This window comes from Pipistrellus kuhlii, unplaced genomic scaffold (assembly GCF_014108245.1).
Source record: "Pipistrellus kuhlii isolate mPipKuh1 unplaced genomic scaffold, mPipKuh1.p scaffold_m20_p_2, whole genome shotgun sequence".
Taxonomy (NCBI): domain Eukaryota; kingdom Metazoa; phylum Chordata; class Mammalia; order Chiroptera; family Vespertilionidae; genus Pipistrellus; species Pipistrellus kuhlii.
Genome location: NW_023425515.1, coordinates 185,311,270 through 185,338,057, shown reverse-complemented (window position 1 = coordinate 185,338,057; position 26,788 = coordinate 185,311,270). Strand labels below are relative to the sequence as shown.

General features: G+C 50.9%; 1 protein-coding gene across 7 annotated transcripts in view; it reads right to left on the bottom strand.

Annotated features, from left to right (window-relative positions):
* Positions 1–25,161, bottom strand: part of TMCO4 (transmembrane and coiled-coil domains 4) — a 62,934-nt gene extending 37,773 nt beyond the window's left edge. For 2 of the 7 annotated variants that reach the window (XM_036445836.2, XM_045585100.1), the window contains exons 1-6: positions 25,026–25,161; positions 20,367–20,474; positions 14,102–14,279; positions 8,122–8,296; positions 7,126–7,153; positions 1,220–1,352 (exon numbers count right to left, since the gene is read on the bottom strand). In XM_036445836.2, the coding sequence (XP_036301729.1) occupies positions 1,220–1,352; positions 7,126–7,153; positions 8,122–8,296; positions 14,102–14,271 (506 nt within the window). In that variant the 5' untranslated portion in view covers positions 14,272–14,279; positions 20,367–20,474; positions 25,026–25,161. Of the gene's footprint in view, positions 1–1,219; positions 1,353–7,125; positions 7,154–8,121; positions 8,297–14,101; positions 14,280–17,258; positions 17,369–20,366; positions 20,475–25,025 lie in introns of those variants that run through there. The other 5 variants (XM_045585099.1, XM_045585098.1, XM_036445838.2 and 2 more) reach the window with 5 other exon arrangements.
* Between the last annotated feature and the right edge of the window lie 1,627 nt (positions 25,162–26,788).

Here is a 26,788-nt window from a genome sequence, read left to right as displayed (position 1 = left end):
TTGCAGGTGAGGAAACTGAGGCCCAGAGAAGTGAACTAACTTGTCCAAGGTCACACGGCTGGTAAGTGGCAGAGCTGGGCTGTGTTAGAACTTCTTCTGTTTCCAACATTCCCTGATCTGACTACCAGTATCATCAGGGCAAATCCTCTGGGTAATGTGTTTCTTTCTGACAACAAGTTTTGCAAACGACAGCTGCGAGTTTCCTCCATTTCAAGGCACCTGAGACACTGCAAATGTCCAAAACATTTCCAGACGCTGAGCAGCCCTCGTGAAGGTGGTCACTGACCTGGTTCTTACTTAACACAGTTCTGGGAGTCAGGTTTTTAAAACAAACCAAGTCTGTTAGGTTTTTAAAACAGACCAAGCTTCTGCCTTTCTCAAGCAAACCTCCTCTCCTTTTGCCCTCCAAACCCTGGCAGGAGGGCTGCTCCAGGCCTGAACGTGGCTTCAGAGCTAAATTCCTAGCTGGGCTGAGCTGGCACAACCTTGCTGCTCAGACAGTCACTGTGTCTGAACAAAACCCAAGGCTGGGAGACGTGCCTGGTGCACGGAGCCTGCAATTAGGCTGTGACTGGATCGATTGATTGCTCTGGGATTAGATTCTGTGTGTTTAGCAAAGAGCTGAGCTCTGGCCAAATTGCCAGGATAATTTCCCTCTACACACTCCTGACAGTGCATAGATAGCACAGCTGGTATGTCCCAGGACACATGGGCAGGGGGGGATGGGAAGGACTCACATACTGCCCACTTGCTCATGCCAGCCCTGGGCCGAGCATCTTCTAACATGGTCACATTCAGTTTTCACAGCCACCCTGGCAGGACGCTATCCTTATTCCCGTTTGACAGATAAGAATATTGCATTTTAGAGAAGGGAGGACACCTGCCCAAGGTCAAAAAGGTGAATGCAAGTCAGAGGTAGGATTTGAACCCAGGCCACTCCAGCCCACGGACAAGAACCCGGTGTGACACCAGGTGTTGGGACCACAGAATGTTTAAGTACAAGCCTTCAGCAATCACCTTTCAGTCTCCTTTTCCTAGAAATGAGGACTGGGGCCCAGAGAGGGGAAGTGACTTGCGAAGGCCACACAGCCAGGCTGGCTGCCTCGGGACTCTCTGTGCACTGTCTCTTCATGGAAAGAGGGGGTTTTTATCTGAAAAGTGCATTCAAGTGGCAGTTCTGGATTCCTGGCAGATGTGGCTAGTCTCGGGGCTCGCTTACTCAGATTCCTCCTCTTTGCTTTCCTTCAGGCTCTCAAGGAACGTCTCTTCCAGGAGATCCAGCTCCCCCAAAGGCAGGCGGAGGAGGAAGGTCACGTGGCAGATGAGGACCCGAGCCCGAGCATCGTATCGTCCTCGAAAGAGAGAAACAACACGGGGAAGGGAGTTAGTTTGCCTTTAAGAACAGACACGTTAACAGCAGATAACAGATAAAACCCAAACCCTAGAAACATCCTAAACACGCAACTCATGAGAACCAGTCAATTAAACAAACAATAGCACAGCTTCCTGGATGGAATATGTGCAACTATTAAAAATATTAATCATTTTGATGATGTTGACTCTACCAATCCATGAACATGGTATGTTTTTCCATCTGTTTATGCCTTCCTTTATCTTTTTTCAGTGTCCTGTAGTTTTCCGAGTATAGGTCTTTTATCTCCTTAAATTTATTCCTAGGTATTTTAAAAGCAAGGTAGTACTTTTTCAAATTAGCAAAGGTTATTTTTTTAAAAAAAATCCCAAAGCTGTTAAGGAGGTAGTGAACACAGTGCTCAGGTGGGAGTGTGTAGTCTGACAATATTTATTTATATATTAAATATATATTTTTATTGATTTCAGAGAGGAAGAGTGAGGGAGAGAGAGAAACATCAATGATGATAGAGAACCATTGATTGGCTGCCTCTCACAGGCCCCACACTGGGGACTGAGCCCTGATAACCTGTTTCCTGATAGGGAATTAAAGTGACCTCCTGGTTCATAGATCGACACTCAACCACTGAGACATGCTAGCCTGGCGATTGTGAAGTCTGACAATATTTATATCAAAAACTTAAAAAATGTGCATTATCTCCTCCCTCCCCACCCCCAAAATCATAGGGCCAGAAAGTAGAATGATGGATACTGGGGAGGAAGGGCGTTGAAAAGGGGAGGATGAGGAACTATTGTTTAATGGAGACAGAGTCCCAGTTCTGCAAGATGAAGAGGGAGGGATGGTGGTGATGGTTCATCATGTAACTGTACCTAATGCCACTGAACTGAACACTTACAAATGGGTAAGGTGCTGAATTTTATGTTACATGTGTTTTACCACCATTTACTCAATAAAAACATGGGAAGAAGAGATGCATCCCCCTTGGCCCAGGAAGTCTGGTGATAAGACAGGCTTCCATATTGGATCTTTTTGATAAAGAGGGGAAACCACAAGGACCTAGTATCCCGCTGCTCTGCACCCACCTTCGTATAGGCTGTCTGATGACGTGCGCTGTCTAAAATGCACATCACAAAGTTCTGAGGAGAGGACACCTGTTCTATGACCAGCCCCAACGAATGTTACAGAATTGTCTTCTTTGCTGGGCAACCCTATCTAATAAAGAGGGAATATGCTAATTGACCATCACACTCTCACAAAAGATGGCGGCACCCACAGCCAATAAGGAGGGAATATGTTAATTGACTGTCACACCCTCAAAGATGGCGGTGCCCACAGCCACAAGATGGCAGTGCCCAATCCTTTCAGCCCTGGTGGGTCCGGCCACTCTGTGTGCCTGCCTCCGGAGTTCCCCATCCCCTCAGCCTTCAGCTACCCAGGACTGGCCTAAGGTGCAGGCCAGCCTTGGATGGCAGCTGTCCAGCCGCCCAGGGCTGCCCGAGGCTCAGGTAAAGGGCCACCCAAGCTTGTGCTGCCAGCAGTGGCAGCAGCAGAGGTATGATGGGGGCATTGCCTTCCCCTGATCACTGGGTCGCCTCCCACCCCTGAGGGTTCCCAGACTTTGAGAGGGGGCAGGCCAGGCTGAGGGACGCCCCCTCCAGTGCATGAATTTTCATGTATCAGGTCTCTAGGAATATTATACCAAAGTAGTAGTGGCTAGCCTTCGACAAGATGCAGCCTCAAGTCCTGAAGTCTGAGGTGTCCTTGAACCTTCCTTGAACTAGGGTCCTCAGAGCAAGCTGCGGTCTGGCAGCATTTGTCCAGCCGCCCTTGGCTGCCTCCCTCGATGTGGAACTGTCTACGTGCTGGGGAACAGACACCTGCGTGTTATATCTTGGGGTTATTGAGTTAATTAAAGCTCCAAACAAAGGAGCTCGCTGTGCCTTCACAGGATCAGACTATCGTACCAGGTGATAACTGAGCCGTGGAAATTAACCAAGCCTTGGCCGTGGTGGCTTAATTGGTAGCAATTATAATTAGTGACTAATTTTTATTCCATTCGTTAAGGCTGCAGTGGAAGGCTGCCAGAGGCACAGGTAATCTCCCAAGGTATTCTCAGGCACGGGGCTCTCGAGTGGCAGCCTCGTGGAAGGGTCACTTCAAGAATCTTGGTGGCCAGGCTGCTGGACTTGGGGCTGACATCCCAGAGCTGCTGAGGGGTTGACAAAATCAGCATAAAACACAGGCACTCGGTGAGGATCAGCTATGGTTACATTTACTCCCAGGGCCCAGCAGAGGGCCTGGCGCATGCACTGGGTGCTCAGTTCCTATTTGCTGAATGGATGGTCCAGCCAGTGTTAATGCTGGTAACAACGCTCTAGGATGCTGATGGAGAACACAGCGATCAGGTGACAATGTTTGCCTTTCACCACAACCGGAGACCAGTATCTCTAACCCTTCTGATTCATCAGGGAGGCAGGGCTTTTGTTTCAAGAATAAAGACCAAGCCAGAAAGGAGAGCCAAGTTTGCGTCGGGCGTGCACCTCCACAGGCCCCTTGACCTAGAGTTGATGCCATTTTTGGCTTCAGAGTTCAGAGGGCAAAAACCACGATTCAAGTTTAAGTCTCCAGGGCACCAACGCAGAGTTCACGAGGAGACCGGCTTTCCCTTAAATGGTATTTTGAATGTCTGAAAGGTAGTCCTGGGCTAGTTAACCTACCGAGTAGGCTCTCTTCTCCTGCCAGTGGGCATAACAGGACCGGCCTGAGCAGTTGATCTGAGGATTAGATGCTATGCAATTCCTCACAAGCTATGTTTGGGACCTAGAAGAGCAACTAGAATACCTTGTAAAGATTGCTGACTACACATAAAGCAGCCCCTCCTGAGATGGCCAAGTTTGGGGTCCTAGAGCATTGGCTTCTGACCAGGGCTGTGTTTGCTGTGCACCCCCGACTCCCCCTCCCCCCGAGAACATGTGACAATGTGTGGAGACTTTTCTGGCTGTCAGCACTCAGGAAGTGCTTCCGGTGTCTAACTGACTGGAGGCCGGGGATGCAGCTAAGCATCCTACACTGCACAGAGGCCCCCCCCTGAGAAGGACCCAGCCCAATGGCCACCGTGTCCAGAACAGAAAGCCCGGCTTAGAGTCAGCTCACATACAGGTTAACCTTCAACACACAAAGGACGTCTTGTTTCCATTGTGTGTGCTAAGAGCTTTGTGGGTTGTTACAGGATAAGGAGAAATAAGTGATTAGCACTCCCCCAAAATTCCCCTCAGCTGCCCAAATGGCATCGTTCTGTGACTCAGATCCCTACACTGTCCGTAAAGGTCAATCTTCCAGGAAGTTCCAAGAAATGCAGCTTTTCATGTTAATCTCTTGTGCTGATCTCATGACTCATCACTCGCCTCACACCAGAGGGAAATCCAGACAGAGCCTCCTCCTCCGCTGTGTGCCCACCTCATCAAGGTCTGCCGTGGAGATTGAACCCTGAGAGTGCGTAAACTCGTCCCCTGAAGAAAGGCCATCTGTCCATCCTACCCGTCCTTTCATCCATCCATCCATCCATCCATGTATGTGTGCATTCATATATCCATCATCCTATCCATTTATCCTTTCATCTGTCTGTCTATCTGTCCGTCCATCCATCCATCCATCCATCCATCCCCCCATCCATCCATGTATGTGTGCATTCATATATTCATCATCCTATCCATTTATCCTTTTGTCCATCCATCCATCCATCCATCCATCCATCCATCCCCCCATCCATCCATGTATGTGTGCATTCATATATCCATCATCCTATCCATTTATCCTTTCATCTGTCTGTCTATCCGTCCGTCCATCCATCCATCCATCCATCCCCCCATCCATCCATGTATGTGTGCATTCATATATTCATCATCCTATCCATTTATCCTTTTGTCCATCCAACCATCCATCCATCCATCCATCCAGTACTAAATGCCCAACGCATGCCCAAAAGTGCTGTAGATGCTGAGATGCAATGATATGCAATCCAGACAAGGCTCTGCCCTCATGGAGTCTGTGAGGAGGGACTTGAATAGATGGCCCAACTATGACACCGTTCCAGACCCTCAGTAGATGCCAAACTGTGGGCAGTACTGAACTATATATGCCACGTTTTTTCCTTTACATACAGACCTGTGAGGAAGTGTAATTTATAAATTAGGCACAGTAAGAGAGAAACAATGACTAATAAGAAAATAGAACAATTATAACAATATCTGGAATAAAAGTTATATGATAGTGCTCTCTCTCTGATAAACATTTAATAAGTGAGGAGGCTATTCTGTGACTAATGGGAGGGTGACATACATGACACAGATATGCTGGACAAAGGGATGATTCACATCTCAGGCCAGATGGAGCAGGACTTCAAGAGTTCACCACACACTCAGGAACGGTGTGCAATTTAAAGCTACGAATTGCTTATTTTTGGAAATTTCCACTTAATATTTTCAAACCGTGGTACACCACGGGTAACTGAAACCATGGAGGAGGGGGGCGGATCACTGTCATTAAGTTAGAGATCTCAAGGTGAAGTCACCTTGCACAATGTCTTTATGAGAGACGTGCAGAGGAGAGGAAAGGAAGGAGGAAGGGGGAGGAGGAAGCCCTGGAGGATGGAGGCAGAGACCACAGTGATGCAGCCACAGCCAAGGAGCACCTGGAGCTGTCAGCAGCTAAAGGCGTGAGGATTCTCGCCCACAGCCTTCAGAGAGAGAGCAGGACCCGGCTGACACCTTGCTTTCACACTTTTGGCCTCCAGGACTGCAAGAGAATATATTTCTGTGGCTTTAAGCCACCCATCTAAGGAACTTGGTCACGACAGCTTTAGGAAACGGATGTAGTGAAATCCTGAACTGCCACTTAGGAGCAAGCGTGGGTAAAGTGCTTAACCGCTCTGAGCCAACGTCCTCATCCATAAAACAGAACACTAGGATCCATCCCATTAATTCTTCTGCAGATGTTTGCGGAGGGTTTGCTATGTGCAAGTATGTGGTAAAGAAAACTAGGCATGGCTCTGCCCCCATGGAGCTGACGGTGGGAGGGCAAGCCAGTCACCAAGCAAAGCAGCGTGCAGCTGGGTGTTCAACCTTGGCGGACATCATACCGAGGCGTGCCGGGGGCTTTCCCTGGGAAGTGGTGACTGAGCGGAGGGATGAAGGAGAGGGAGAGAGCACCGGGCAAGAGGAGCAGCACTTTCTCCAGCCAGGGGAGGGCCACGTGCAAAGACTCATGGTGCCAGGAGCAGGTGCACTCAAGAGGGGAGGGCATGCGTGGTAAGAGGTGAGGAGGGGGAGTGGCCCCGGGTAGGAGCCAGGAGGCAGCATTGTGGTCGGGCAGGGTAGAGGCCAAACTGCAGGCCAGAGTGATGGCAGGAAGACCCAAGAGGATACCCCTGCTGTTATCCAGGAGGGGGTGATGGTGGCTCAGACCAGGGTGGCGGATGTAGATGAAGACGGGGCCAGATTCAAGAACTACTCAGAAGGCGAAAACACAGGCATGGCGAGGGAGAAATGAAGTAACTGCTAAGAAGTGCCCCACAGTGCTTGGCACGAATGAAGTGCTTCCGGCTCCCCGGCTTGTACCAAAATGACCACAGGGAACCTTCCCTTCCTTGTACCAAAATGACCACAGGGAACCAGGCCACGGGTGGCAGCCCATCCCCAGCTTTCCTGGGGGAAGATGAGTACCCACAATTCACGGAGCGTAGAGAATCAACTCACCGTCCTTGAGGGAGAAGCTCAGCAGGTCCTGGGAGAAAGGAACAGAAATGGGCAGTAAGTTGATATGTAATCAGCCTGCTCATGTGACACATATGTACTGACGCCTACTAAGTGGGAGAACAAGACAGACACATCTCTGCCTTATAATCTAGTGGTGAGCCAGACAAACGAGTAAGCAAACAGACGAGTGTGTGAGCACTTCCGGGAGTGAAATGAAGTTGACCCACCAGCAGCCCCTGTCACAAGCTGCCTGTTTTCACTGCACGCAGAGCCAGTGAGGGACATGCCCAAGGGATACAGCAGAGCTGCTGCTTCTGAACAAAAGCACCACAGTGTGGCAGCAGGAGCCGCGGCTCTGGAGTCAGAGTGCCAGGGTTCAAATCCGGGCTCAGCCACGTGTGAGCTGCATGACCTTGAACAAAACAAGGTACTTAATCTCCGTGTACCTCCGCTTTCTCATCTACAAAAGGGGAATGTGCCCTGACCGGTTTGGCTCAGTGGATAGAGCGTTGGCCTGCGGACTCAGGTGTCCCAGGTTCGATTCCCTTCAAGGGCATGTACCTTGGTTTCAGGTACATCCCTAGTAGGGGGTGCGCAGGAGGCAGCTGGTCCATGTTTCTCTCTCATCGATGTTTCTAGCTCTCTATCCGTCTCCCTTCCTCTCTGTAAAAAATCAATAAAATTATTTTTTAAAAAATGGGAATGCTCACACTACGAACCTTATAAATTTGCTTTGAGATAATATTTGATAAATGAGTAAATATTTGTTAAGTTACTAGCACATACGAAGCACTATTTAAGTAATACATGAAATCAATAGTAGATATTCAATAATGATCACTTCACATAGCTATGATCATCATCATCATCATCATCATACGTTATTCTGATGAAATATTTTATCTTCCAACTCCCCCTAGAAGCAGTCATCAGCCTGACTTAGAAAACCTTTTGTTCTGGTTGCCCTGGCAGCCGCCACCGGGGGGCTGGGTGTACCTGGGTGATCACCAACGGGTCGTCCTTCAAGACGGGGTCCTTCGTTAAGATCTGAGCAAACATGTCAGCTCCTTCGCCTCCCAGGCCGCTGGCAAACGCAGTCATGGTCGGCAGGACGGCTTCGGACAACTCCAGCCACCTGGCCAGGCCCGTCACAAACTCTATGCAGAAGGAGCTGAAAGACAGACATGACTCAGATCCGAAAGTTTCCCGACTGCACTTCGCAAGGCCGCTGGGAAGCTCAGAGGAGCCATGTTCACAATGGAAACAGCCAGCACATCCGACCTCACCATGGTGCCTGCGGTCTACGGGATACAGAGGGGCCCAAACCTTATCTCAGGTGGCGGGATTCTAGGTTCTTCCCCCACCAAACCTCTGACCAACAAGGATGATAAACCACAGGAATGAGGCCGCGTGCCCCGGGCCCGGCCTGCGCCGGGGCTGTGCTGGGGGCTGAGGAACCAGAGAGAGCGAGGTGCGGCTCTGATGAGCAGCTCACAGCGCAGGGAGACAGGGAAACAACGAACTCATCCTGGTGGCATGAGGTCTGCGAGGAGAGGGGCAGGGATCGAGCCCTGGTGAGCCCCGAGGGAGCCCCAGACCGGCTGGGGAGGAGAGGAGCAGCGACTAGAAAAGGGTTCCCACAGAAGGAGACTTGCCGCTGTTGGGGAGTACCCAGATGTGCTTTCTCAGGAAAAGTCGGTCACTCAGCAGCAGATAAAGCACAGAATCTGTCCTCCCCATGCCCACTGCCCCTATGGGCCTCTCTCCACAGCAGGCATTGGAGTTGAGTCCCCAGGAGTCCCTGGCTGGAGGATGGCTGGATCGCTCTAGGGGAGAAGGAGCCCTTAGAGCTGAGACACGGCTGCAGGAAGCACGTGGCATTTGGGGACACATCAGGCTTTAAAGTTTCCGCTCGTGGCAGCGAGAACGGTGAGCACGGTGGGTGGGCAGGAGACGGGGAGCACGGGCGTTAGTTAGGAGGTGATCACACCAGTCCAGAGACAGGCCTCTCTCTAAACCCAGCAGCCCAGCCTGCCTCGCCTCCACTGTCCTGGGGCTCCCTGTACTGGGTCCTACACCCCTTGTGCTGGCCAGATCGGGTGGAATCAGGCCTCCTAGGGACAAGCAGAGCTCCCTGGTGGTGGGGACAATGTCAGAAGGCCTCCTGCTTGCACCACCTGGTCCCCCAGGCCCACGGGTCCCAGGCAGCCCACCCATCCCGGTCCTCAGAGCTGGGGCGGCCGAAGCCCAGTGCAGAGAGTGCTGCAGGCCAGGCCCCTGGCAGGAGCGGTGAAATGCTCAGGTTCCAGCCCTGGTCCACCCCCATGACAGCCCAGGTCCCCAGGAGGCAGCTCTGAGGTGATTACAATATTCGGGTCCTCTTGGGACCGGTGCCTGTGGGAGGTCGGGGAGGAGGCAGGAGCGGGCAGGGAGCAGAGGAGTTGCCAGGCAGCCCTGCAGGGAGTTCTGAAGATGAGTGGCCTTTCAGAGTCGCGGGAGGGCGAGCGGGCTGGGCCTTATGCCGCCACCTCCGCCGGCCATCGGATGCAGGCTGCCCCAGAAAGGGCATAGGACCGTGGGCGAGGAGTCTCGCTTCCACTGCGACAGGCCCAGGCGGTGCTGGCAGCCCTCTCAGCAGCCGGGGGACAGTCTTTCATTCTTAAAGGGGCATCTGGGCGATGGAGCACCTTGCAAAAGTAACTTGAGTCCTCTGGGCCTCAGTTTCCTTATCTGAAATGGGTTTAAGAGATCAACTACAGCCCTGGCCAGCGTGGCTCAGTTGGTTGGGTGTTGTTCTGGGCACCAAAAGGTTGCTGGTTCAATTCCTGGTCAGGGCACATATATACCCAGATTTGGGGCTCAATCCCCAGGAGGGGACATGCAGGAAGCAGCTTATTGATGTTTTCTCTCTCTCTTCTCTTCCTTCCTCTCTAAAATCAGTAAAAATATGCTGAGAGAGAGAGAGAGAGAGAGAGAGAGAGAGAGAGAGAGAGAGAGAGATCAACTTCATAAGGTTGTTTGAGGTTAAATGAGATGATACATATGAAACACCCAGAGGAGGGATTGGTATGGAGTAGCTGTTCAGCTTAAGCTAGCTAGCGGCATTACTTTTATTTATAAGCCAGCCAAGAGCGGTAGTGGAGAACGGTGCAGAGTCAAAGGCCCCCTTGGGGAGTCCCCTTCCTGCCTTTTCTTCATTTTTCTCTGCTGTAAAATGCAGAGGGTAACAGACATACCTCGTAGGTTGGTTGGAAAGATTAAATGCCACAGTAACAGCACCTGGCACCCAATAACCATCAGTAAATGTTAGCTACTGCTATTACAATCACATGATGGAACTCGCTGCCATTACCAGGGTTACCCGGGATGGGGTGTGGGTGGGAACGGGGCCCAGGGATGACTCTGTGAACTGAAGAGCACTCAGGGGTAACCTTTTCTGCAGACAGGGCGCGGGGCTGAGGGCAGCAGCGTGGCCCCGCGTCCACGGAGAACGTCTTGGGTGCAGAGAAGCATCTCCTAACAAGAGTGGAGGCAAGTTAACAGCTCTGCCACTGGCTGTGTGACCTTGGACAAGTTACCTAACCTCTCTGTGTTTCAGTTTCTTTGTCTGTAAAACAGGTGATAATGACGAAACCTATTTCATAGGGTTGTTAAAAGGATCAACTAAGTTAACATCTGCCGTGTGTTTAGAATACTACCTGGCACATATAAGGCACTCTATAAGTTTCTTTAAATGAGCAATGGAATTAATAAATATATATATGTAAAGTGGCAGAACAACAATCTATAATAATAAAGGCATAATGTGCAAATCGCCTGAACAACTGAACAGCAGAACAACCGTCTGGATGACCTTCCAGACACCCATGTATGACACGCACTGGCACCAGAGCAGACAAGGCGGGTGTAATGTGATTGGTTGGGGGTCCACCCACCATCGCCCCATGATCGCCCCACAGAGGGAGGCCCAGGCCTCCGGCCAGCGATGCTGTGGCAGGTTTACAGGGGGGGGGGGGGCAGCCAGTGATCACCCCTTTGAGAAAGGCCCAGGCCAGCCAAACGATTGCCCCCCATGCCTGCTGCCCACAGAGGGAGGCGCGGCAGCTCTGCTCAGAGGATAAGCAGTGGCAGAGGTGGGGGCGGGGCCAGCTGCCAGCAGCTGGGGGAAGGAAAGCCCTGATAGGCCCTGATCGTAGGTCAGGCCTAGGGACCCTCCCCCAGGGGTCCCGGGTTGAGAGAGGGCTCAGGCATTTTAGATGGGCGGAGCCTCGGGACTGTCTGAAGTGGTGAGTGGTCTCATTGAGGTACAAGAAAATCAACAGCAGCAATGACAGTCACAGAGGAGCGATCTCTCAGTCCCTGTGCACACTGCCTGTTTACTTCCCACCAATCCCTATGAGGGAGGATTGGTGCTAGATATAAGGACACCCAGGCCTGGAAGGGGTATGGGACAGCTCCAGGGTTCAAGGCCACCACCGTCTGGCTCCAGAGGCCACGCTTCCCCACTGCAGGGACGGCCCTCTCCAGGGGTTACAGACCCGGGCCTCACCCTGTGCCGGGCGCTGGCGGAGCAGGTGCATCCAATGTTCCCTTTCATCCTCGCCGCACCTGGCAAGTGGCGGCCCGGGCCGCAGAGATTAAACGCCTTATCAATGCGCCACTGATGCGAAGGGCAGAGCTTCGCCCGGGGTCCAGGGAGCCTGAACTTGAGTCCAGAGCTCCTCCTAGTCCCCAGGGGCCCGCACTCCCCCAGGCCGCCACTTCTGGCCCGCAGCCCGTTCCCGCAGATTATGTTTTATTGGAAAGAAACCTTTGGTGGAAAGAAACCAAATCAGAAACTTTCAGGAAGGCATGCCCCAAGGCAAATGCTTCCAGCCCCGTGTGCTTAGAATTCATGGGGGAGGGGGGCGGAATGGGGGGAGACCCCGGACAACAATAACCCACTTTCCTACGTGCTCTCCCAGGCACAGGCCTGGCACACTGTCTAGGCTCATACATGTTTGCTTATGTGACCAAAGTATGCAGAGCTCTTCCCCATCTATGCATCAGCGTATCAGGCAGGGAATGATCAGGCCAGAAGAAGCTTCTGGAAAACTGGAGGTTTCCCAGATATGGCACAGGCAGGAGCAGGGGAGAGTTGGGCCTTTGCAGGGAACAGAATATCCAACGAGATATAGTCTAACCTCAGACAGAGGATGTGATGTGATTCCATTATCAATGATGAGACTATTCAACATGTGTTGGGCAGTAGCTCGGCTCTGCAGGGCCACCCACACATTCCCTCCTCACAAGAGCCCTCTCTGCCGGGGCTGCTTCTCTGAGGCAGGGACTCCCAGCAGAACCCCCTTGCTGGCCAGCAGAACCCTCTCTCCTGTGGAGGGCAGGAATGGGAGGGCCTTGATTCTTCCCCAGCCCCCACACCTTGCAGGTGAGGCTCGGGGAAGTGACTGGATCTAGCCAGAATCCTTCGTGGCATATTCTGGGAGAGATTTCCTCCTGATGAGAGAGATTGAGGGGAATCCCTGCCTGCATCCTTTGTGCCCCGGGCCTTTTTCTGTGAGGAGGCCAGGTGTGGAGCGGAGCAGCCATGTTGTGATCTGGAGAGGAAGGCCAAGAGAATGCGAGAAGCTGACCCAAAGGCTTTCTGAGGCACTGATCAAGCCTTTTGATTTCCTTTTAAGTGAGGAGGGAAAACCTATTCTTTAAATCTCTGTTAGTGCAGTGTTCTGTTCCTTGCAGCTCCAAATACCCTGACTGGTAGGAGGAAGTTCCCTATTATCTCCATTTTACAGGTGAGGGAACTGGGGCAAATACAATAAGTCCCAGCGTTAGCAAGTAGCCAGTACATTTATTGAACACCTACCATGTGCCAGCACTGTGCTACATTATCTAATCCACCCCTCTCCATTTTATACACACACACACACACACACACACACACACACACACACACATACACTGAGTGGCCAGATTATTATGATCTCTGGCCACTCAGTGTATATCCTATAAATAAAAGGCTAATATGCAAATTGTCCCCTCAACCAGGAGTTCAAGCAGCAGGCCAGCCGGCCAACCGCCCATGTCCCCTTCCCCCTGGTCAGGATGGCTGGACCCCACCCATTCATGAATTCATGCTGAGTGGCCAGATTATTATATGTCCAGAGATCATAATAATCTGGCCACTCAGTGTGTGTGTGTGTGTGTACATATATATGTCACTGTGTAAGTTTAAGGGATACAGCATAATGGTTTAACTTACATGCATTGTGAAATGATTACCACAATAGCCTTAGTTAGCTTGCAGCACCTCATATAAACACAATAAAAAGAGAAAGCATAAAAAGAACAAGGGTGTTCCTTTCAATGAGAACTCTTAGGATTGACTCTTTTAACAACTTTCCTGTGTATCACACATCAGTGTTGGCACAGTCATGCTGTATATTACATTCTTAGCACTTATTTATCTTGTATGAAAGTTTGTACCTTTTACCTCCTTTATTCAGTCATTTAGTTCTTGTGATCACCCTGCTTCTAAACTCTTTCCCCATAGAATCATTGATGCCTTTCAAGGCCAAAGCCTGAGCTCTTACCAAGTCCTCTATTAGAATTTTAGATGTACATCTAATGCACGTGCTGGATATTGACAAGGCAGATATTAACACTGTAATTCGAACTCTCTTTTGCTCCCATGACATCCCATCTGTTCGCTATTACAATCAGTCACGTGTGTATCCTCCCCTTAGATTCTGTCTGCTTTGTTCATCTACACCTTCTCTGTACTTCAAATGATGGCTGGCACACAGTAGGTGCTTAGAAAACGCTTGGTGAAGGTATGAGTGCGGGATGAGAGGTCATATTCCCCCGTCAGTCTGTGAGCTCCTTAAAAGCAAGAACAATGACTCTCCCCCCCACCTTGTGGGCTGCTTGGTGCCTCTGAGGAAGCACGACCTTCCCTCTGTGAGACAAACGCACTCACCTTTGCTCAGGTTCTGGAAATAGCTGGGACAGGGATATGCCACAGAGGGCGGCATAGGCAAAGCGGTTGGCCTCGGACAGCTCCCGGCCCGTGGGCAGACGTGGGTCCCCCTCCGCAGCTGGCTCAGCCTCCTGATGCAGCTGGGGGCTGGGCCTGCCCGATGTGGCCATTTCCAGTCCTGCAGGAAAAAAACCCCAGTGAGCAATGCATCAGGGGTAGGAAAAGGTTACTTAATGGGACACAAAAATTCCCAACCCTTAGAGGAAAGGTTCCTTGAAATTAAGAACTTTCATCATCCTTAAGAAAGTGAAAAGACATACCAAACACTAGTAGGAGATATTTTCAACTTAGAGGCTGAGGTAATTGTGCTTATTAACCAAGATGGCATTTTATTAGGCTGATCTCCAGGGAGACCCACATTGGCTTTTAGTTCAAGATTAAACAACCTTGCACGGCTGGTGTGAGCGTTGTTTGTGTGTTGATTGAGCGTTGACCCATGAACCAAGACGTCAGTGGTTGTATTGCCGGTCAGGGCGCATGCCCGGGTTGTGGGCTTGATCCCCATCTGGGGGCTGGATCAATGTTTCTCTCTCTCCCTCTTTCTCTAAAATCAATAAAAACATATTTTTAAAAAAGAATAAACAACCTTCTAATCGGAGAAGTGTGGGCTGGCCTGCTTCTAACCACAGCGAGAAGGGGAGATACAGGGGTAAGTAGGTTTATAGTTGTACTTGAAACTCAAAGTTTATTTTGTATTATTATTCAATAATTATTGTTTGATTTTATATATGAACAGCCATAACATTCCCGCGCCCGGGACTTAATGCACAAAAGCTCAGCTCAGGCCAAATGCATTCATTCATTCATTCATTCAACAAATACACTCCTGAAGTCCTATAATCCGTCCTGTCCACAGTGGCCCACATGGCCTTTTTTTCACATACGCCAACCCTGTCACTGGCCTGCTTAAAAGCCTCTGAAGGCTTCCCACGCACCAGGATGAGTACAATCCCCTTCGGATGGCCTACGACTCCCTGTGTGAGAGCCCCGCCTGCCCCCAACCTTCTCATGCCCCCCATGCCCGGCTTGTTCACTACACTGCGGCCACACTGGCTGTCTTTCTTTTCTTTTTTCTTTTTTTAAAAAAATTAATATATTTTATTGATCTTTTTCACACAGAGAGGAAGGGAGAGGGATAGATAGCTAGAAACATCGATGAAAGAGAATCATCGACCAGCAGCCTCCTGCACATCCCGTTACTGGGGAGGTGCCTGCAACCAAGGTACATGCCCTTAACCAGAATCAAACCTGGGACCCTTCAGTCCGCAGCCCGATGCTCTATCCACTGAGCCAAACCGGTTTCAGCTACACTGGCTGTCTTTCTGCTCTTCCAACACCCACACCGGTCTCCTTCCATTGCCATTCCCCCTGTCTGCGACACTCCTCCCCTGACCTTGACATCCTTTGGCCTCAGTCCGAATGTCTTCAGGCTAAAGTTCTTCTGCCCCCCTCTCCCAGCATCCTGTCTAGTTTCATAATACTTAGTTCTATCTTAAATAATATATTCTAAAATATTCAGTCTGTATACATATTTACTTATGTATACAAACAGAATATCTGCTTTTCAAAGCAGGCCCCTGGTTATTTCCTCACGGGTGTACCCCAGATTTCGGAGCAGGCCCTGAATGTTATAGGCATTCAATTAACTACTTGCTGGATGAATGAAGAAGGATATATGATATATGATGTCCTGTTCTGGGCCTTGGGTCAGTTCAGGGGACAAAACTGACAAATTCCCTGCTCTCCAGGGGCTTATGTTCTGTGGGACACAGGAAATAATAATAATACACCAATACATAATGATAATAATAATTTAAATAACTTGCCCAAGATTACATAGCTAGTAAGTGGTGGAATCAAGATTTGCATGTGAGTGGTCTGTTTATAGGATCCATGCCCTTAACAGTCAGCCAAATAAATCAGTAAACATTTGGTCAGGAAGTGGTCATGGGGGCGGGGCCCAATAAGGCAGTGAGGGGATAGAAAGCGATGGGCAGGAGGGACCTGGCTGTGGTCTGCAGATGACAGGTGCCCTTCCAGCAGAGGCAGCAGGAAGTAAAGGGGACAGCCCTGCCGACAGGGGGGAGAGTAATCTAGGTGAAGAAACAGGACAGTAGAAGACAGACAAGTAAACAGACGATGACAAACCAGCAGACTAAATGCTGTGAAGAAGGAAACACATAGAGAGGGGTAAAAAGAAGGCGCCTGGCATGTAGAATTGGCTTCCTGGAGAAGGTGATGTCAGACAGGGGTGGGGTGGGGAGGAAGAACATGTTCTGGGTAGAAGGAGGAAATGCTTTTTAAGAGCCCTGAAGATGCTCAGTGCAGCCAGGGTTTGAGCGAGTGGGTGTGGAGGGGTAGACGAGGTCGGAGGGGATGTTGCCGGAGCCAGACCATGGCGGACCAAGTTCTCTCAGCTAAGGAGTCAGACTGAAATGTAAGGCCACGGCCATGCTGGGAGCTGTGAGCATATGCAGGACCTCCCATACTATTTTTCAATTGCCTGTAGTCTATAGTTATTTTAAAATAAAAAGTTAAAAAAATAAAAAGCGCCGAAACTGGTTTGGCTCAGTAGATAGAGCGTCGGCCTGCGGACTGAAAGGTCCCAGGTTCGATTCCGGTCAAGGGCATGTACCTTGGTTGCGGGCACATCCCCCGTAGGGGTTGTGCAAGAGGCAGCTGATCGATGTCTCTCTCTCATCGATGTTTCTAGCTCTCTATCCCTCTCCCTTCTTCTCTGTAAAAAATCAATAAAATATATTTTTTAAAAATAAATAAATAAATAGCAGTGGAGTGTCTCTATAGAATTTGAAAGACCTTTTCTTAAGGTCTAAGTAAACTAAAAATAAAAATTCACCACCTCCCAGAATTAACCAGTTAGTGAATTTAATAAACACGTATTGCCCTACTATGTGCCAGGACTGTCCTGCATGCTGGGAACACAGCAGTGACTAAGACAGACAGACAACAACCCTCCATCACGGAGCTGTATTCCAGCGGGGCAGACAAGAATGTGTAAACTCAGCACATTTACAAAAAGACCATTTGAAACAATGATGAGGGTTCTGAAGGGAAAGAAACCTTAAATAATATTTACTCAGATTTCAAGAAACAACTGTGGGCCTCCCCTCAAGGTCTCAAAACAGCTGCCAGCTTCTGGATGGTTCTTCTGGGAAATATGCAAATTGTCCCGGAAGAGCAAACCAGAAAAACCAGCCTGTGGGTCCACAGGGCATGGAGTCTGGAGGCTGTGGGAGACAGGGATCCGGTTCCCCAGGCTCAGGAAGTCTCGCTACTACTTTCCTCTGGGCCTTTGCCCCGCAGGTCCCTCTACCTGGGATCTCTTTCTCAGTAGGGCTTCAGGCAGCCCTGGACTTTGCTGGAACTGACTGTTCTAACTCCTCGTACCCTGAGCTGTGGTTGCTGTACTAACTCCTTGGTTAGCTTGGCAGTAGAGGCCAGATACCGGATCCCTTCCATTCCCATGCCCAACCCTTACCTGCCATAGTCTGAGTGATCAGAAAATGCCTGCTACGTGAATGGATGGATGGATGGATAAATGAACTAGTTTCGGAGGCTTACGTGAGAGCTAGGTTTTCCTGGTTATTTCTCTCTTATTCTTACCCTCCCATGGAGCATCAGATGAAGGACAGAGATGGAACAAGGGCCAAGTGTCTGAATTACCCAGGGATGTGACAGAACCCCAAACCCAGGGTTCCCCAAAGCTTCAAATAACCTGAACTTCATCCTAATGGCCTGTTTTCATCCCAAGCAACTAGAATATTATTTTCTGCCTCTTTAAGCCTCCAGAGGGTTTGTATAAGTTATTAGTGATAACACCTTTCCCCTGGATGTTCACCTTCTATGGGGCATGGGAATGTGCCTGCACCATGCCTTACGAACGAAGAGAATCAAGCTACAAGTCCAACCATATTAAACAGTGCAGAGAAGAAAAATGGCTGGGAGAATATCCTCCAAAATTATTTCTGAAGTTGAGATGCCAGAGAATTTTCTGGATTCCCCAACTCTCTGCCATATATATGTACTAGTTTTGCACTTAGTGCAAAAAAAATTATTTTATGTCTCTATCCATAGCGAGGGGACTGTTAGGATTTGTATCAGGATGGTGACAGTGGCTGTCTCTAAGCAGGGGGAGGGAAGGATTGATTGTGGATTATTTTAAATTTTCCTTTTACGTTTCTGCTTTATGAATTTTTAATCATGAGCATGTACTGGTTTTAAAATCAGAAAAAAAAATAGATGCGATTTTAAATTAGAATATGGTATGCTGTTATAGGCTCATACTGGCTGGTGAGAAGTGATGCTAGTGCCTTGAAATGGTTCCTGACGGGAGTATTTACACCACAGGGATTGGCAATTGTTACAAATGAGGAATTTTATTTTTCAGAGAGGTGGTGAATAGCATACCAATGTCTATATGATAAAATTCCAGTTATGCTTTTAAAAATGTTTCATGGAGCAAGAAGATCACAAGGAACTACATTAGAATGTTAATGATCCTTGTCTCTCAGGGGTAGGGCTGTGGGACAAGAAGTAACTGTTATGCGTTCTTTCCATTTTTTTGGTATTTTTAACATTTTCTGTCACAAGCTTATTGGTGCTTTTATCATAGAAAAAACAGCTTTAATTAAAAAAAAATGCCAATTCTGTTCTTAATCCCTAGAAGGGGAGTGCTTTATCTCGGAGAGTCCGGCCCTGTGCGGACCAGCCGAGCCTTGCAGAGCTGAGGTCACAGTTAAGTCCCACTCCTCTGACCAACAGGTTCTGTTATCAACAAAAAGGATATAAGGGTTGGCTGGACAGACAGGGATTTGCAGCCATCCACCATGGCGGGATGGAGGTGCCCGGGGTTCCAACTCCATGGATTGTCCAGTCAGATGGGCTGGGCCACAAACTATTCCAGCTGTGGGTGTGTGTGGCAGCTGTGAGGTGAGGGGATGTGCCAACTGAACTGTGCATACTGGTCCTCAGGGGCCTGCACTGGACCCAGAAGAGCTCCGACTCTCAGAGCAACAACAAAGACACAGTGAGAAGAGCAGGCGAACACTGAACCATGGCCAGACTGCAGAGACCAGCTATGGGATGGACAGGGACCTTGTCTTGTTTAGGACCTTGTCTCGATGCCCTATGACTATGGTTTTGCCAGTCACATTACCCGCCACCAAAGAAAACACTGGCTGCAGTATTTTTGTCAGTAGTGGGGGTAGACAGACATTCCACAAATATCTCTCCTTAGTCTGCAAGCACCCACAGTGGGTGTTCACCAGTGTTTGTTGACTAACGCCAAAAACAACACGTGGGGTTTCTCCTCAGGAAGATGGAAAAATTCTGAAGTCAGCATCGAGGAGAAAATCAAGTCTGATCAATATCATCCTTAAGCCAAAAACGGTTTGGCTCAATGGATAGAGCGTTGGCTTGGGGACTGAAGGGTCCAGGGTTCGATTCCGGTCAAGGGCATGTACCTTGGTTGCGGCCACATCCCCAGTAGGGGGTGTGCAAGAGGCAGCTGATTGATGACTCTCTCTCATTGATGTTTCTAACTCTCTGTCTCTCTCCCTTCCTCTCTGTACAAAATCAATAAAATATATTAAATATATATATATATATATATATATCATCCTTAAAAATCTTTTAAATCGCCCTTAACGCCCTGTGAACTGGGCCCTTAGACGATCACATGCAAGAATACATTACTTTTTTTTTCTTTACATGCTACAGTGACGGCCTTTATTTTAGGTTTTTGTTTTTTTTTAACTTGGAGCAGCCAGTGAAGGTCAAGGTGAAATTTGATGTGCCTGTGCCAATGTGTGTGTGTTGTTCTCTTTCTCGTTTCTGGTTAACTGCATTTTAAAATGAGTCTGCAGTACAATAAAATGAGCATTTCAACTAGAGAAATGGCTACAGAGTCGCAGGAAGGCCGAGAACTAATTATCTAATTGTTCTAGAGCCAAGGAGAAGGAAAAGCGTCTGGTTGAAGAAATCCTTTATAAAAACTAGAGCTATAGCACTGATTTTAGCCAGAAACTCGAAAGACTGTAAATCAAAGTTCACACACACACACACACACACACACACACACTCATACACACTTGAGCTGGTCTCAGAATGGAGAATTCAGGCAGGCCCAGTTTACTCCCCATTCCCCTCTCCAGCAATTTGGGAGAGAAACCCATTCATTCTGTACCTCTATCTGGAAGTTAAGTTGGAAGCCACTGGTAAATGCAGCATCTCAGGAGGTCTCCATGGCAACAGTTCCAACAGAGGAGAACCCAGAGAGTTCTGGACAATCCCACTACAGACCAGAAGAAAAAAGGGACGTTGGCACAAAAAGTTCCCATCCCAGCCTCACTTCAGCAATCTGGAGGATGGGCGGGTGCTGGGGTGAACGGATGCCATCAGGGGGGTGCCCAGGCTCTATAACACGTTGTCCATATTTATCATGTGCCTTCTTCCCCAACTCACACTCCAGTACAAGCTGCCACCCTCTCTCCAGCAGGAGCCTCCTCATCTCCCACTTCTTTCTGCCCTCACCCCTAGCTATCCACCACCCAGCACCCAGCCTGAAGTCAGACCATGCTCCTTCTCTGCTCCACACCTCCAACGACACCCTCCTCACCCACAGTCACAATCCTTACAATGGCAACTGGGCCACGTACAATCTGCCCTCCTTCTTCTGTCCCCTTCGCTCATTCTGCTCCAGCGACACCACCCTGGATCCCATCAGGCACATTCCCACCTCAAGGCTTAGCCTTGGCTGTTCCCTCTGCTGGGTATACTCTTTCCTCCCCCAGATAACCACCTGGCCAGCTCCCTTACCTCTCTCCGGCCTTGGCTCCGATCTCACAGCTCACTGAAGCTACCCTGTCCCAGCGTCTCATCCCAGGCCTTTTTACCTGGCTCCTTGCTTGCTTCAGAACACACATCACTTACTTGTCATTTACTTGTGTATGTTTACTGCTTACGGTCTACCTCCCTCTGCCCACACATAAGCACAGTAGGCACTTACAATCATTTGTTGAATGAACAGAGGTTCCCACTTGGCATCATTAAAAAAATAATTCAAGAGGCAAATCTGCCTGGGAAGCAAGGGGGAGAAATGGCACCGTCTGCAATGGTTTGTTTGACTTCCTGTTTTTCAAACTGTTCCATAGGGCTCCAGGGACTTCTCTTACTCTGGTGGCCAAGAGGAAGTACCGTGGGAGCCCTCAACGCCCTGCCTTCAAATTATAACCGTAACTAATTCCTGGGTGTAGACATCAGAAAACAGACAGTAGGGTCTCAAAAAGGGTGTACCAATATGTTCACAGCAGCATTATTAAAAACTAGAGGCCCAGTGCACGAAATTCATGCACAGGGTGTGGGGAGTGTCCCTCAGTCCAGCCTGCATCCTCTCCAATCTGGGACCCCTTGAGGGATGTTCAACTGCCCGTTTAGACCCGATGTGAGAGAAATACATCGATTGATTGCCTCTACATGAGCCCCAACCAGAGCCTGGGCTGGGGAAGAGCCTGCAACCTAGGTGCATGCCCTTGACCAGAATTGAACCCGGGACCCTACGCTCTATCCAGTGAGTCAAACCGGTCAGGGTAATATAATTTTATATAAAGCGAGGCCCCTGTATTTGCTCCAGAGCTACCCCTAAAGGTAGATTTCATTACTGAGCATCCCTCTAAGCCAGTGTTTCCCAAAGTGTGGTACGCGTACCCCCAGGGGTATGGGAAGAGTTTGGTGGGGGTACACATTGCACCGGAGTTTGGTGGGGATATGCACTGCACCGTGCTTAGCTGCGCCTAATTCTACGTTCTCATGAGTACGAGGGGTACTCAGCGTTACAAAAATTATAGAAGGGGTACACATATGTCAAAAGTTTGGGAAACACTGCTAAGTGAACATGGACATGCCCTAGAAGGCCTGGGAGTTATGGTCCAGGTGGAGTGCGGGGTACAGGCAGAAATTACTCCCAGGGAAGAGTGTAAAAATCCACCTGAGTTACACCTCCCACCTATATACCCGGGACGTCCTGGGACCTGCGGCACTAGTCTAATTTGGCTCAAATCTGAAGGATGAGGAGGTGTTAACCAGGAAAAGGGAGACAGGGAGAGGAGTGGTCCAGAGGAGCATGGGCAAAGGCTCGGGAGAGGGAGGGAGCAGGGCGCCTCCAGCATAGAGGGCCATTGACAACGTGCTCTGAGCCGGGCTGGAGGAGGCCCAGTGTAGGTGGGGCCCGGGCTGTGCAGAGCCTTGTGGTCCACGCTAAGGCTTTTGTTCTTCACGCTGAGAAAATGCACAGCCGCAGCGGGGTTTTACACAGAGGATGGAACAATCAAATCTGTCGGGCTGCCCAGTGGAGGGGAGCTAAGTGGAAAGAGCGTTGGCCCTAGCCGGTTTGGATCAGTGGATAGAGCATCAGCCCGCGTGGGCAGAAGGGTCCAGGGTTCGAATCCTGTCAAGAACACACACCTTGGTTACAGGTCTACAGAGAGGTAGACCACAGCCCTGGTTGGGGTACAGGTCCCCCATGAACAGGCCCCCCCATGAACAGGCCCCGGTGGCCGAGCAACCACTGTCACTGGTGGTACCAGGCAGGGACAGCTGGGTTCAGGCGGATGAGAAATTCTGCAGGCTCAGACCCTGATAAGCTTCCCACGCTGAGCTATGCTACCTAGTCAGGCAACCGCGCCCCTCCTACCGCTCCTGGGCCGTAGGCCCAAAACGCAAAAAAGGCTCCCTGGGTGGCAGACACTGCACGGGGCTCTTTGTGGCTCCTTCCATCCTCATGACAACCTCGGAGACAGACATTTTACAAATGAGGACACTGTCCGAGAGGACTCAGTGAGGAAGCCGCAGAGCTAGGACCCGAGCCCACATCTGTCGGATGCTGCACCCGTGACGGCGCTAACGTGCTGACTGTGGTGTGAGCATCCCACTTCTAGTGCCGGGCAGTCTCCTCCCGGAACCCAGCCACCCCATCGCTGCCTCTCACACCTTACTGAGAGCAATAGCAGGTGACCGGCCGGGTTCCTAGAGCCTCTCAAGCAGTGGTCGCCAACCAGTGGTCCCTGAGGTCCGAAAGGTTGGCGACCACTGCTCTAAAGAAACGCCCTAGCCGAGACCGGTGTGGCTCAGTGGATAGACCGTCGGCCTGCGGACTGAAAGACCCCAGATTCTATTCTGGTCAAGGGCATGTACTTTGGTTGCGGGCACATCCCCAGGAGGGGGTGTGCAGGAGGCAGCTGGTCGATGTTTCTCTCTCATTGACGTTTCTAGCTCTCTATCCCTCTCCCTTGCTCTCTGTAAAAAAAATCAATAAAATATTTTAAAAAAATAGAAAGAAAGAAGGAAAGAAAGACAGACCCTGGCTTATACCTGGCCTGACAGGGCCTCTGACACAGGCCATGCTTTGGATTGTGCTTTGCCATTCACGAAGCATTTCGACATAGTGTCATCAGCTCCGTGTACGTCTTATGACACCCCCTGTATTAGAAAGCAAAGGCCCAGAGAGGTAGACCACAGATAGACCACAGCCAGGAAGTGGCAGTGCCAGGCTTCCAGGCGCTGAGGTGTTCGGTTTATGGCTTCCTTTGGACCACTTTCTACCCACCTCGCCCCCTCACCCCCAAACCCCTGGGGGTGGGGTGAAAGCTAGAGCTGGCAGAGCATCTCCAACAAGCGAGGATCAGAGGCTCAGAGGGTTGGAGGCCGTTCAGCCTTTCTTTGTCCTCTCTACATACTTCACAGGGTGGGAAGATTCCAATGGTCTCTCCTCTCTGCCCAGTCCCATCCCCCAAACCCTCCTCCCCGCCCCCTCACCCTCCACTGAAGGGCTGTGTTCTATTCCACTCTCTGGGGTGTACTCTTGTTCACTGCTGTATCCTCAGGCCCTGAACAATGCACACACCGGCACACAGTAGGTGCTCAAGAAATAGCTGTTGAATGAATGAGTGGATACTGCTAAAACTTAAAGGGGTTACCTGTTTTCTGCAGTGAAGTGAACACTGGATTAGGGAAAGGAGAACCATCTGTTGACTCCTACTCTGTGCTCTTCAGTAGTCTCTAGGCCAAAACCCTGGCTCAGGCCTGTCTGTGCTCCTGACTCCCTGTGTGAGCCAGGGCAGGGCGGAGAAGGGTACTGTGAAGGCCTACTCTGTGCCAGGCACTGGGTCAGGCTGCAGGGTGGAGTATCCCAGGTTCTCATCCTGTTCTCCTCCCTTGCTGTGTGGTCTGGGAGGGGGGCAGGGGTGGGGGGGAGTGTAGGGAATCATCCCATCTTCCTGAGCTTCAGCTTCCTGAGCTGCAGACGCCACCCTGAAGTCAGCAGCAGCAATTCTCCCTCCTCTAACCACAGCGCTGGCTGAGGACTCAGGCCGGCTGAGGACTCAGGCCGGCCTGTAACACTGGGGGCCGGGCTTTTCTCCAGCTGGATGGTCTGATAGGAGCTCAGAGGCTATAGGGACTAGGAAAAAGGGGGAGGGAGAGGGGAAGAGGTGCCGGGGGAGCTGCGTGGGAACAGGGACGCCCAGGTGACCTTGAGCAAGTACCTTCTCCCCCTGGGACCAGAGCAGCGGCCTCACTCACCAAAGGAGGGGCTGGGTGACGGCTAAGGGCTGGGAGCTGGGACGCAGGAGACAGCCCCAGGCTCCGCCCCGCCTCAGTTTCCCCAGCTGCCTCCCCACGTGGTTTCTAAGGGCACTTCCGGATCGGAAAGAAAACAAGCAACGGCCTGGCAGCCCAGTCTCCGGGGCACTCCCGGTCAGCGGCGCCCACGAGGGGCGGGGGCCGGGTGGGGGGGCGATCGGAGCTCTCGCGTGGGGCCCCGGGGTGGCGGCGGGGAGGGGCCCCTTACCTGGATGGAAGGCGGCGGGCGGCACGGAGGGGAAGGCGGCTCGGGCTCCTCCCGCCGGGCTCCTCCCCTGACCCGGCCCCGCCGCCCCGCGCCAGCCCGGCCCCGTCCCGCCGCCCGCCCCGCGCCCGGCCCGGCCTCCCCGCCGGGGGACGTGCGCTGGGATCCGGCCTTACGGACTCCAGCGGGGGGGGAGGGGGGGACCCTCCGGCCCCCAGGCTTGTCCCGCTGCCACCAGTCACCCGGACAGGGGTGCCCACCCGGACAGGGGTGCCCACCCGGACAGGGTGCCCACCCGGACAGGTTGCCGACCCGGACAGGGTGCCGGCGTCAGGAAGTGACGGCCAAGTCCGGCGCGAAACTGGGGTGTGGGTGCAGGCCCTGCGCGAGGCGGCGCAGCCCTGCGGGGTGTCTGCAGAAAGGGCTCAGGGGTAAGGTGCCCAGGAGTCCCGCTCTGGGCGGGACAGTCCCGCTTTTCCACAATTCTGCGGCGCTTTTAAAAAAGTCCCGATTTATTTATTTATTTATTTATTTATTAAATCGGGACCTTTTTTAAAACGCCGCGGGGACGCGGGGCACATTGTGAAACATCGGGACTGTCCCGCCCAAAGCGGGACGTCTGGGCACCTTAGCTTGCAGTGTTGCCAAAACTTCTGACATATGTGTACCCCTTCTATAATTTTCATAATGCTGAGTACCCCTCGTACTCGTGAGAACGTAGAATTAGGCGCAGCTAAGCACGGTGCAGTGCGTATCCCCACCAAACTCCGGTGCAACACGGACCCCCACCAAACTCTTCCCATATCCCTGGGGGTTCGCGTCCCACACTTTGGGAAACACTGAAGGGGATGGCTAAGCAGCGACTTGGATGGGAATCTTCCAAAGTAAATGATGGAAAACCAAATAGCCAGCCCCAGAAACACCCTTCCCCGGGCACACAGGCTGCCCATGAAAGCTTACGGATGTTGGGGTGTCCAGGCAGTTAGCTGATTTTTCTTTCAGTTTCTCTAACGCTAACTCTCGTTCAGCCTTAGGACCTTGCACGTGAGGTGCCGGCGCCTGGCACTCTGCCCCCAGACCTTCCTCTTCCTGTATCTGTTTCCAGCTTTTCACTGCGGCGTCCACTCAGGCTGGCATCTGTGAGTCTTCCTGAACCACCCAGCAACGCACAGTCATCAAACACAGTTTTACTGAGCACCTACTATGTGCCAGGTACTGTTCTATGTGCAGGGCAATCACATACCGGACTTCCAGCCCTGTTCTAGTTAATAGTAGTTTTTCTGACCCTGTGGAATTACCTTTTTCGTTTTCAGTTTGCAATTTATTATCTGCCATCCGCACTAGAATTTAAAAGCCCAGAGAATGGGGGTCTTGGCTGCCTTGTCCTCTGCTATGTGCCCAGCTCCAGGGGCTGTGCCAGGCTCTTGGTAGGTGCTCAGAGTCGTTTAATGGATTCATGAATGGATCTTGTTCCTTTAGCTACCCTATGCATGCTTATCATACCCATTCTACAGGACAGGAAACTGAGGCTCAGGTCTGGGCCATGCAGAAGCCACAGAGCTAAGGAGTTCCAGAGCAGAAGCATGAATCATTGCAGTCAATAGTGGAGGGTTTGGGACAGTGATGTGACGTGGCCTCATCTTTCAAAAGGATCTCACTGGTTCTTTGTGGAGGTCAGAGGGATAAGTGTAGACACAGGTAACCAGTTAGGAAGCTGTTGGAATCGTCCAGGCCAGGAAGAGCCTGGATTTGTTGAGTGCCTACAA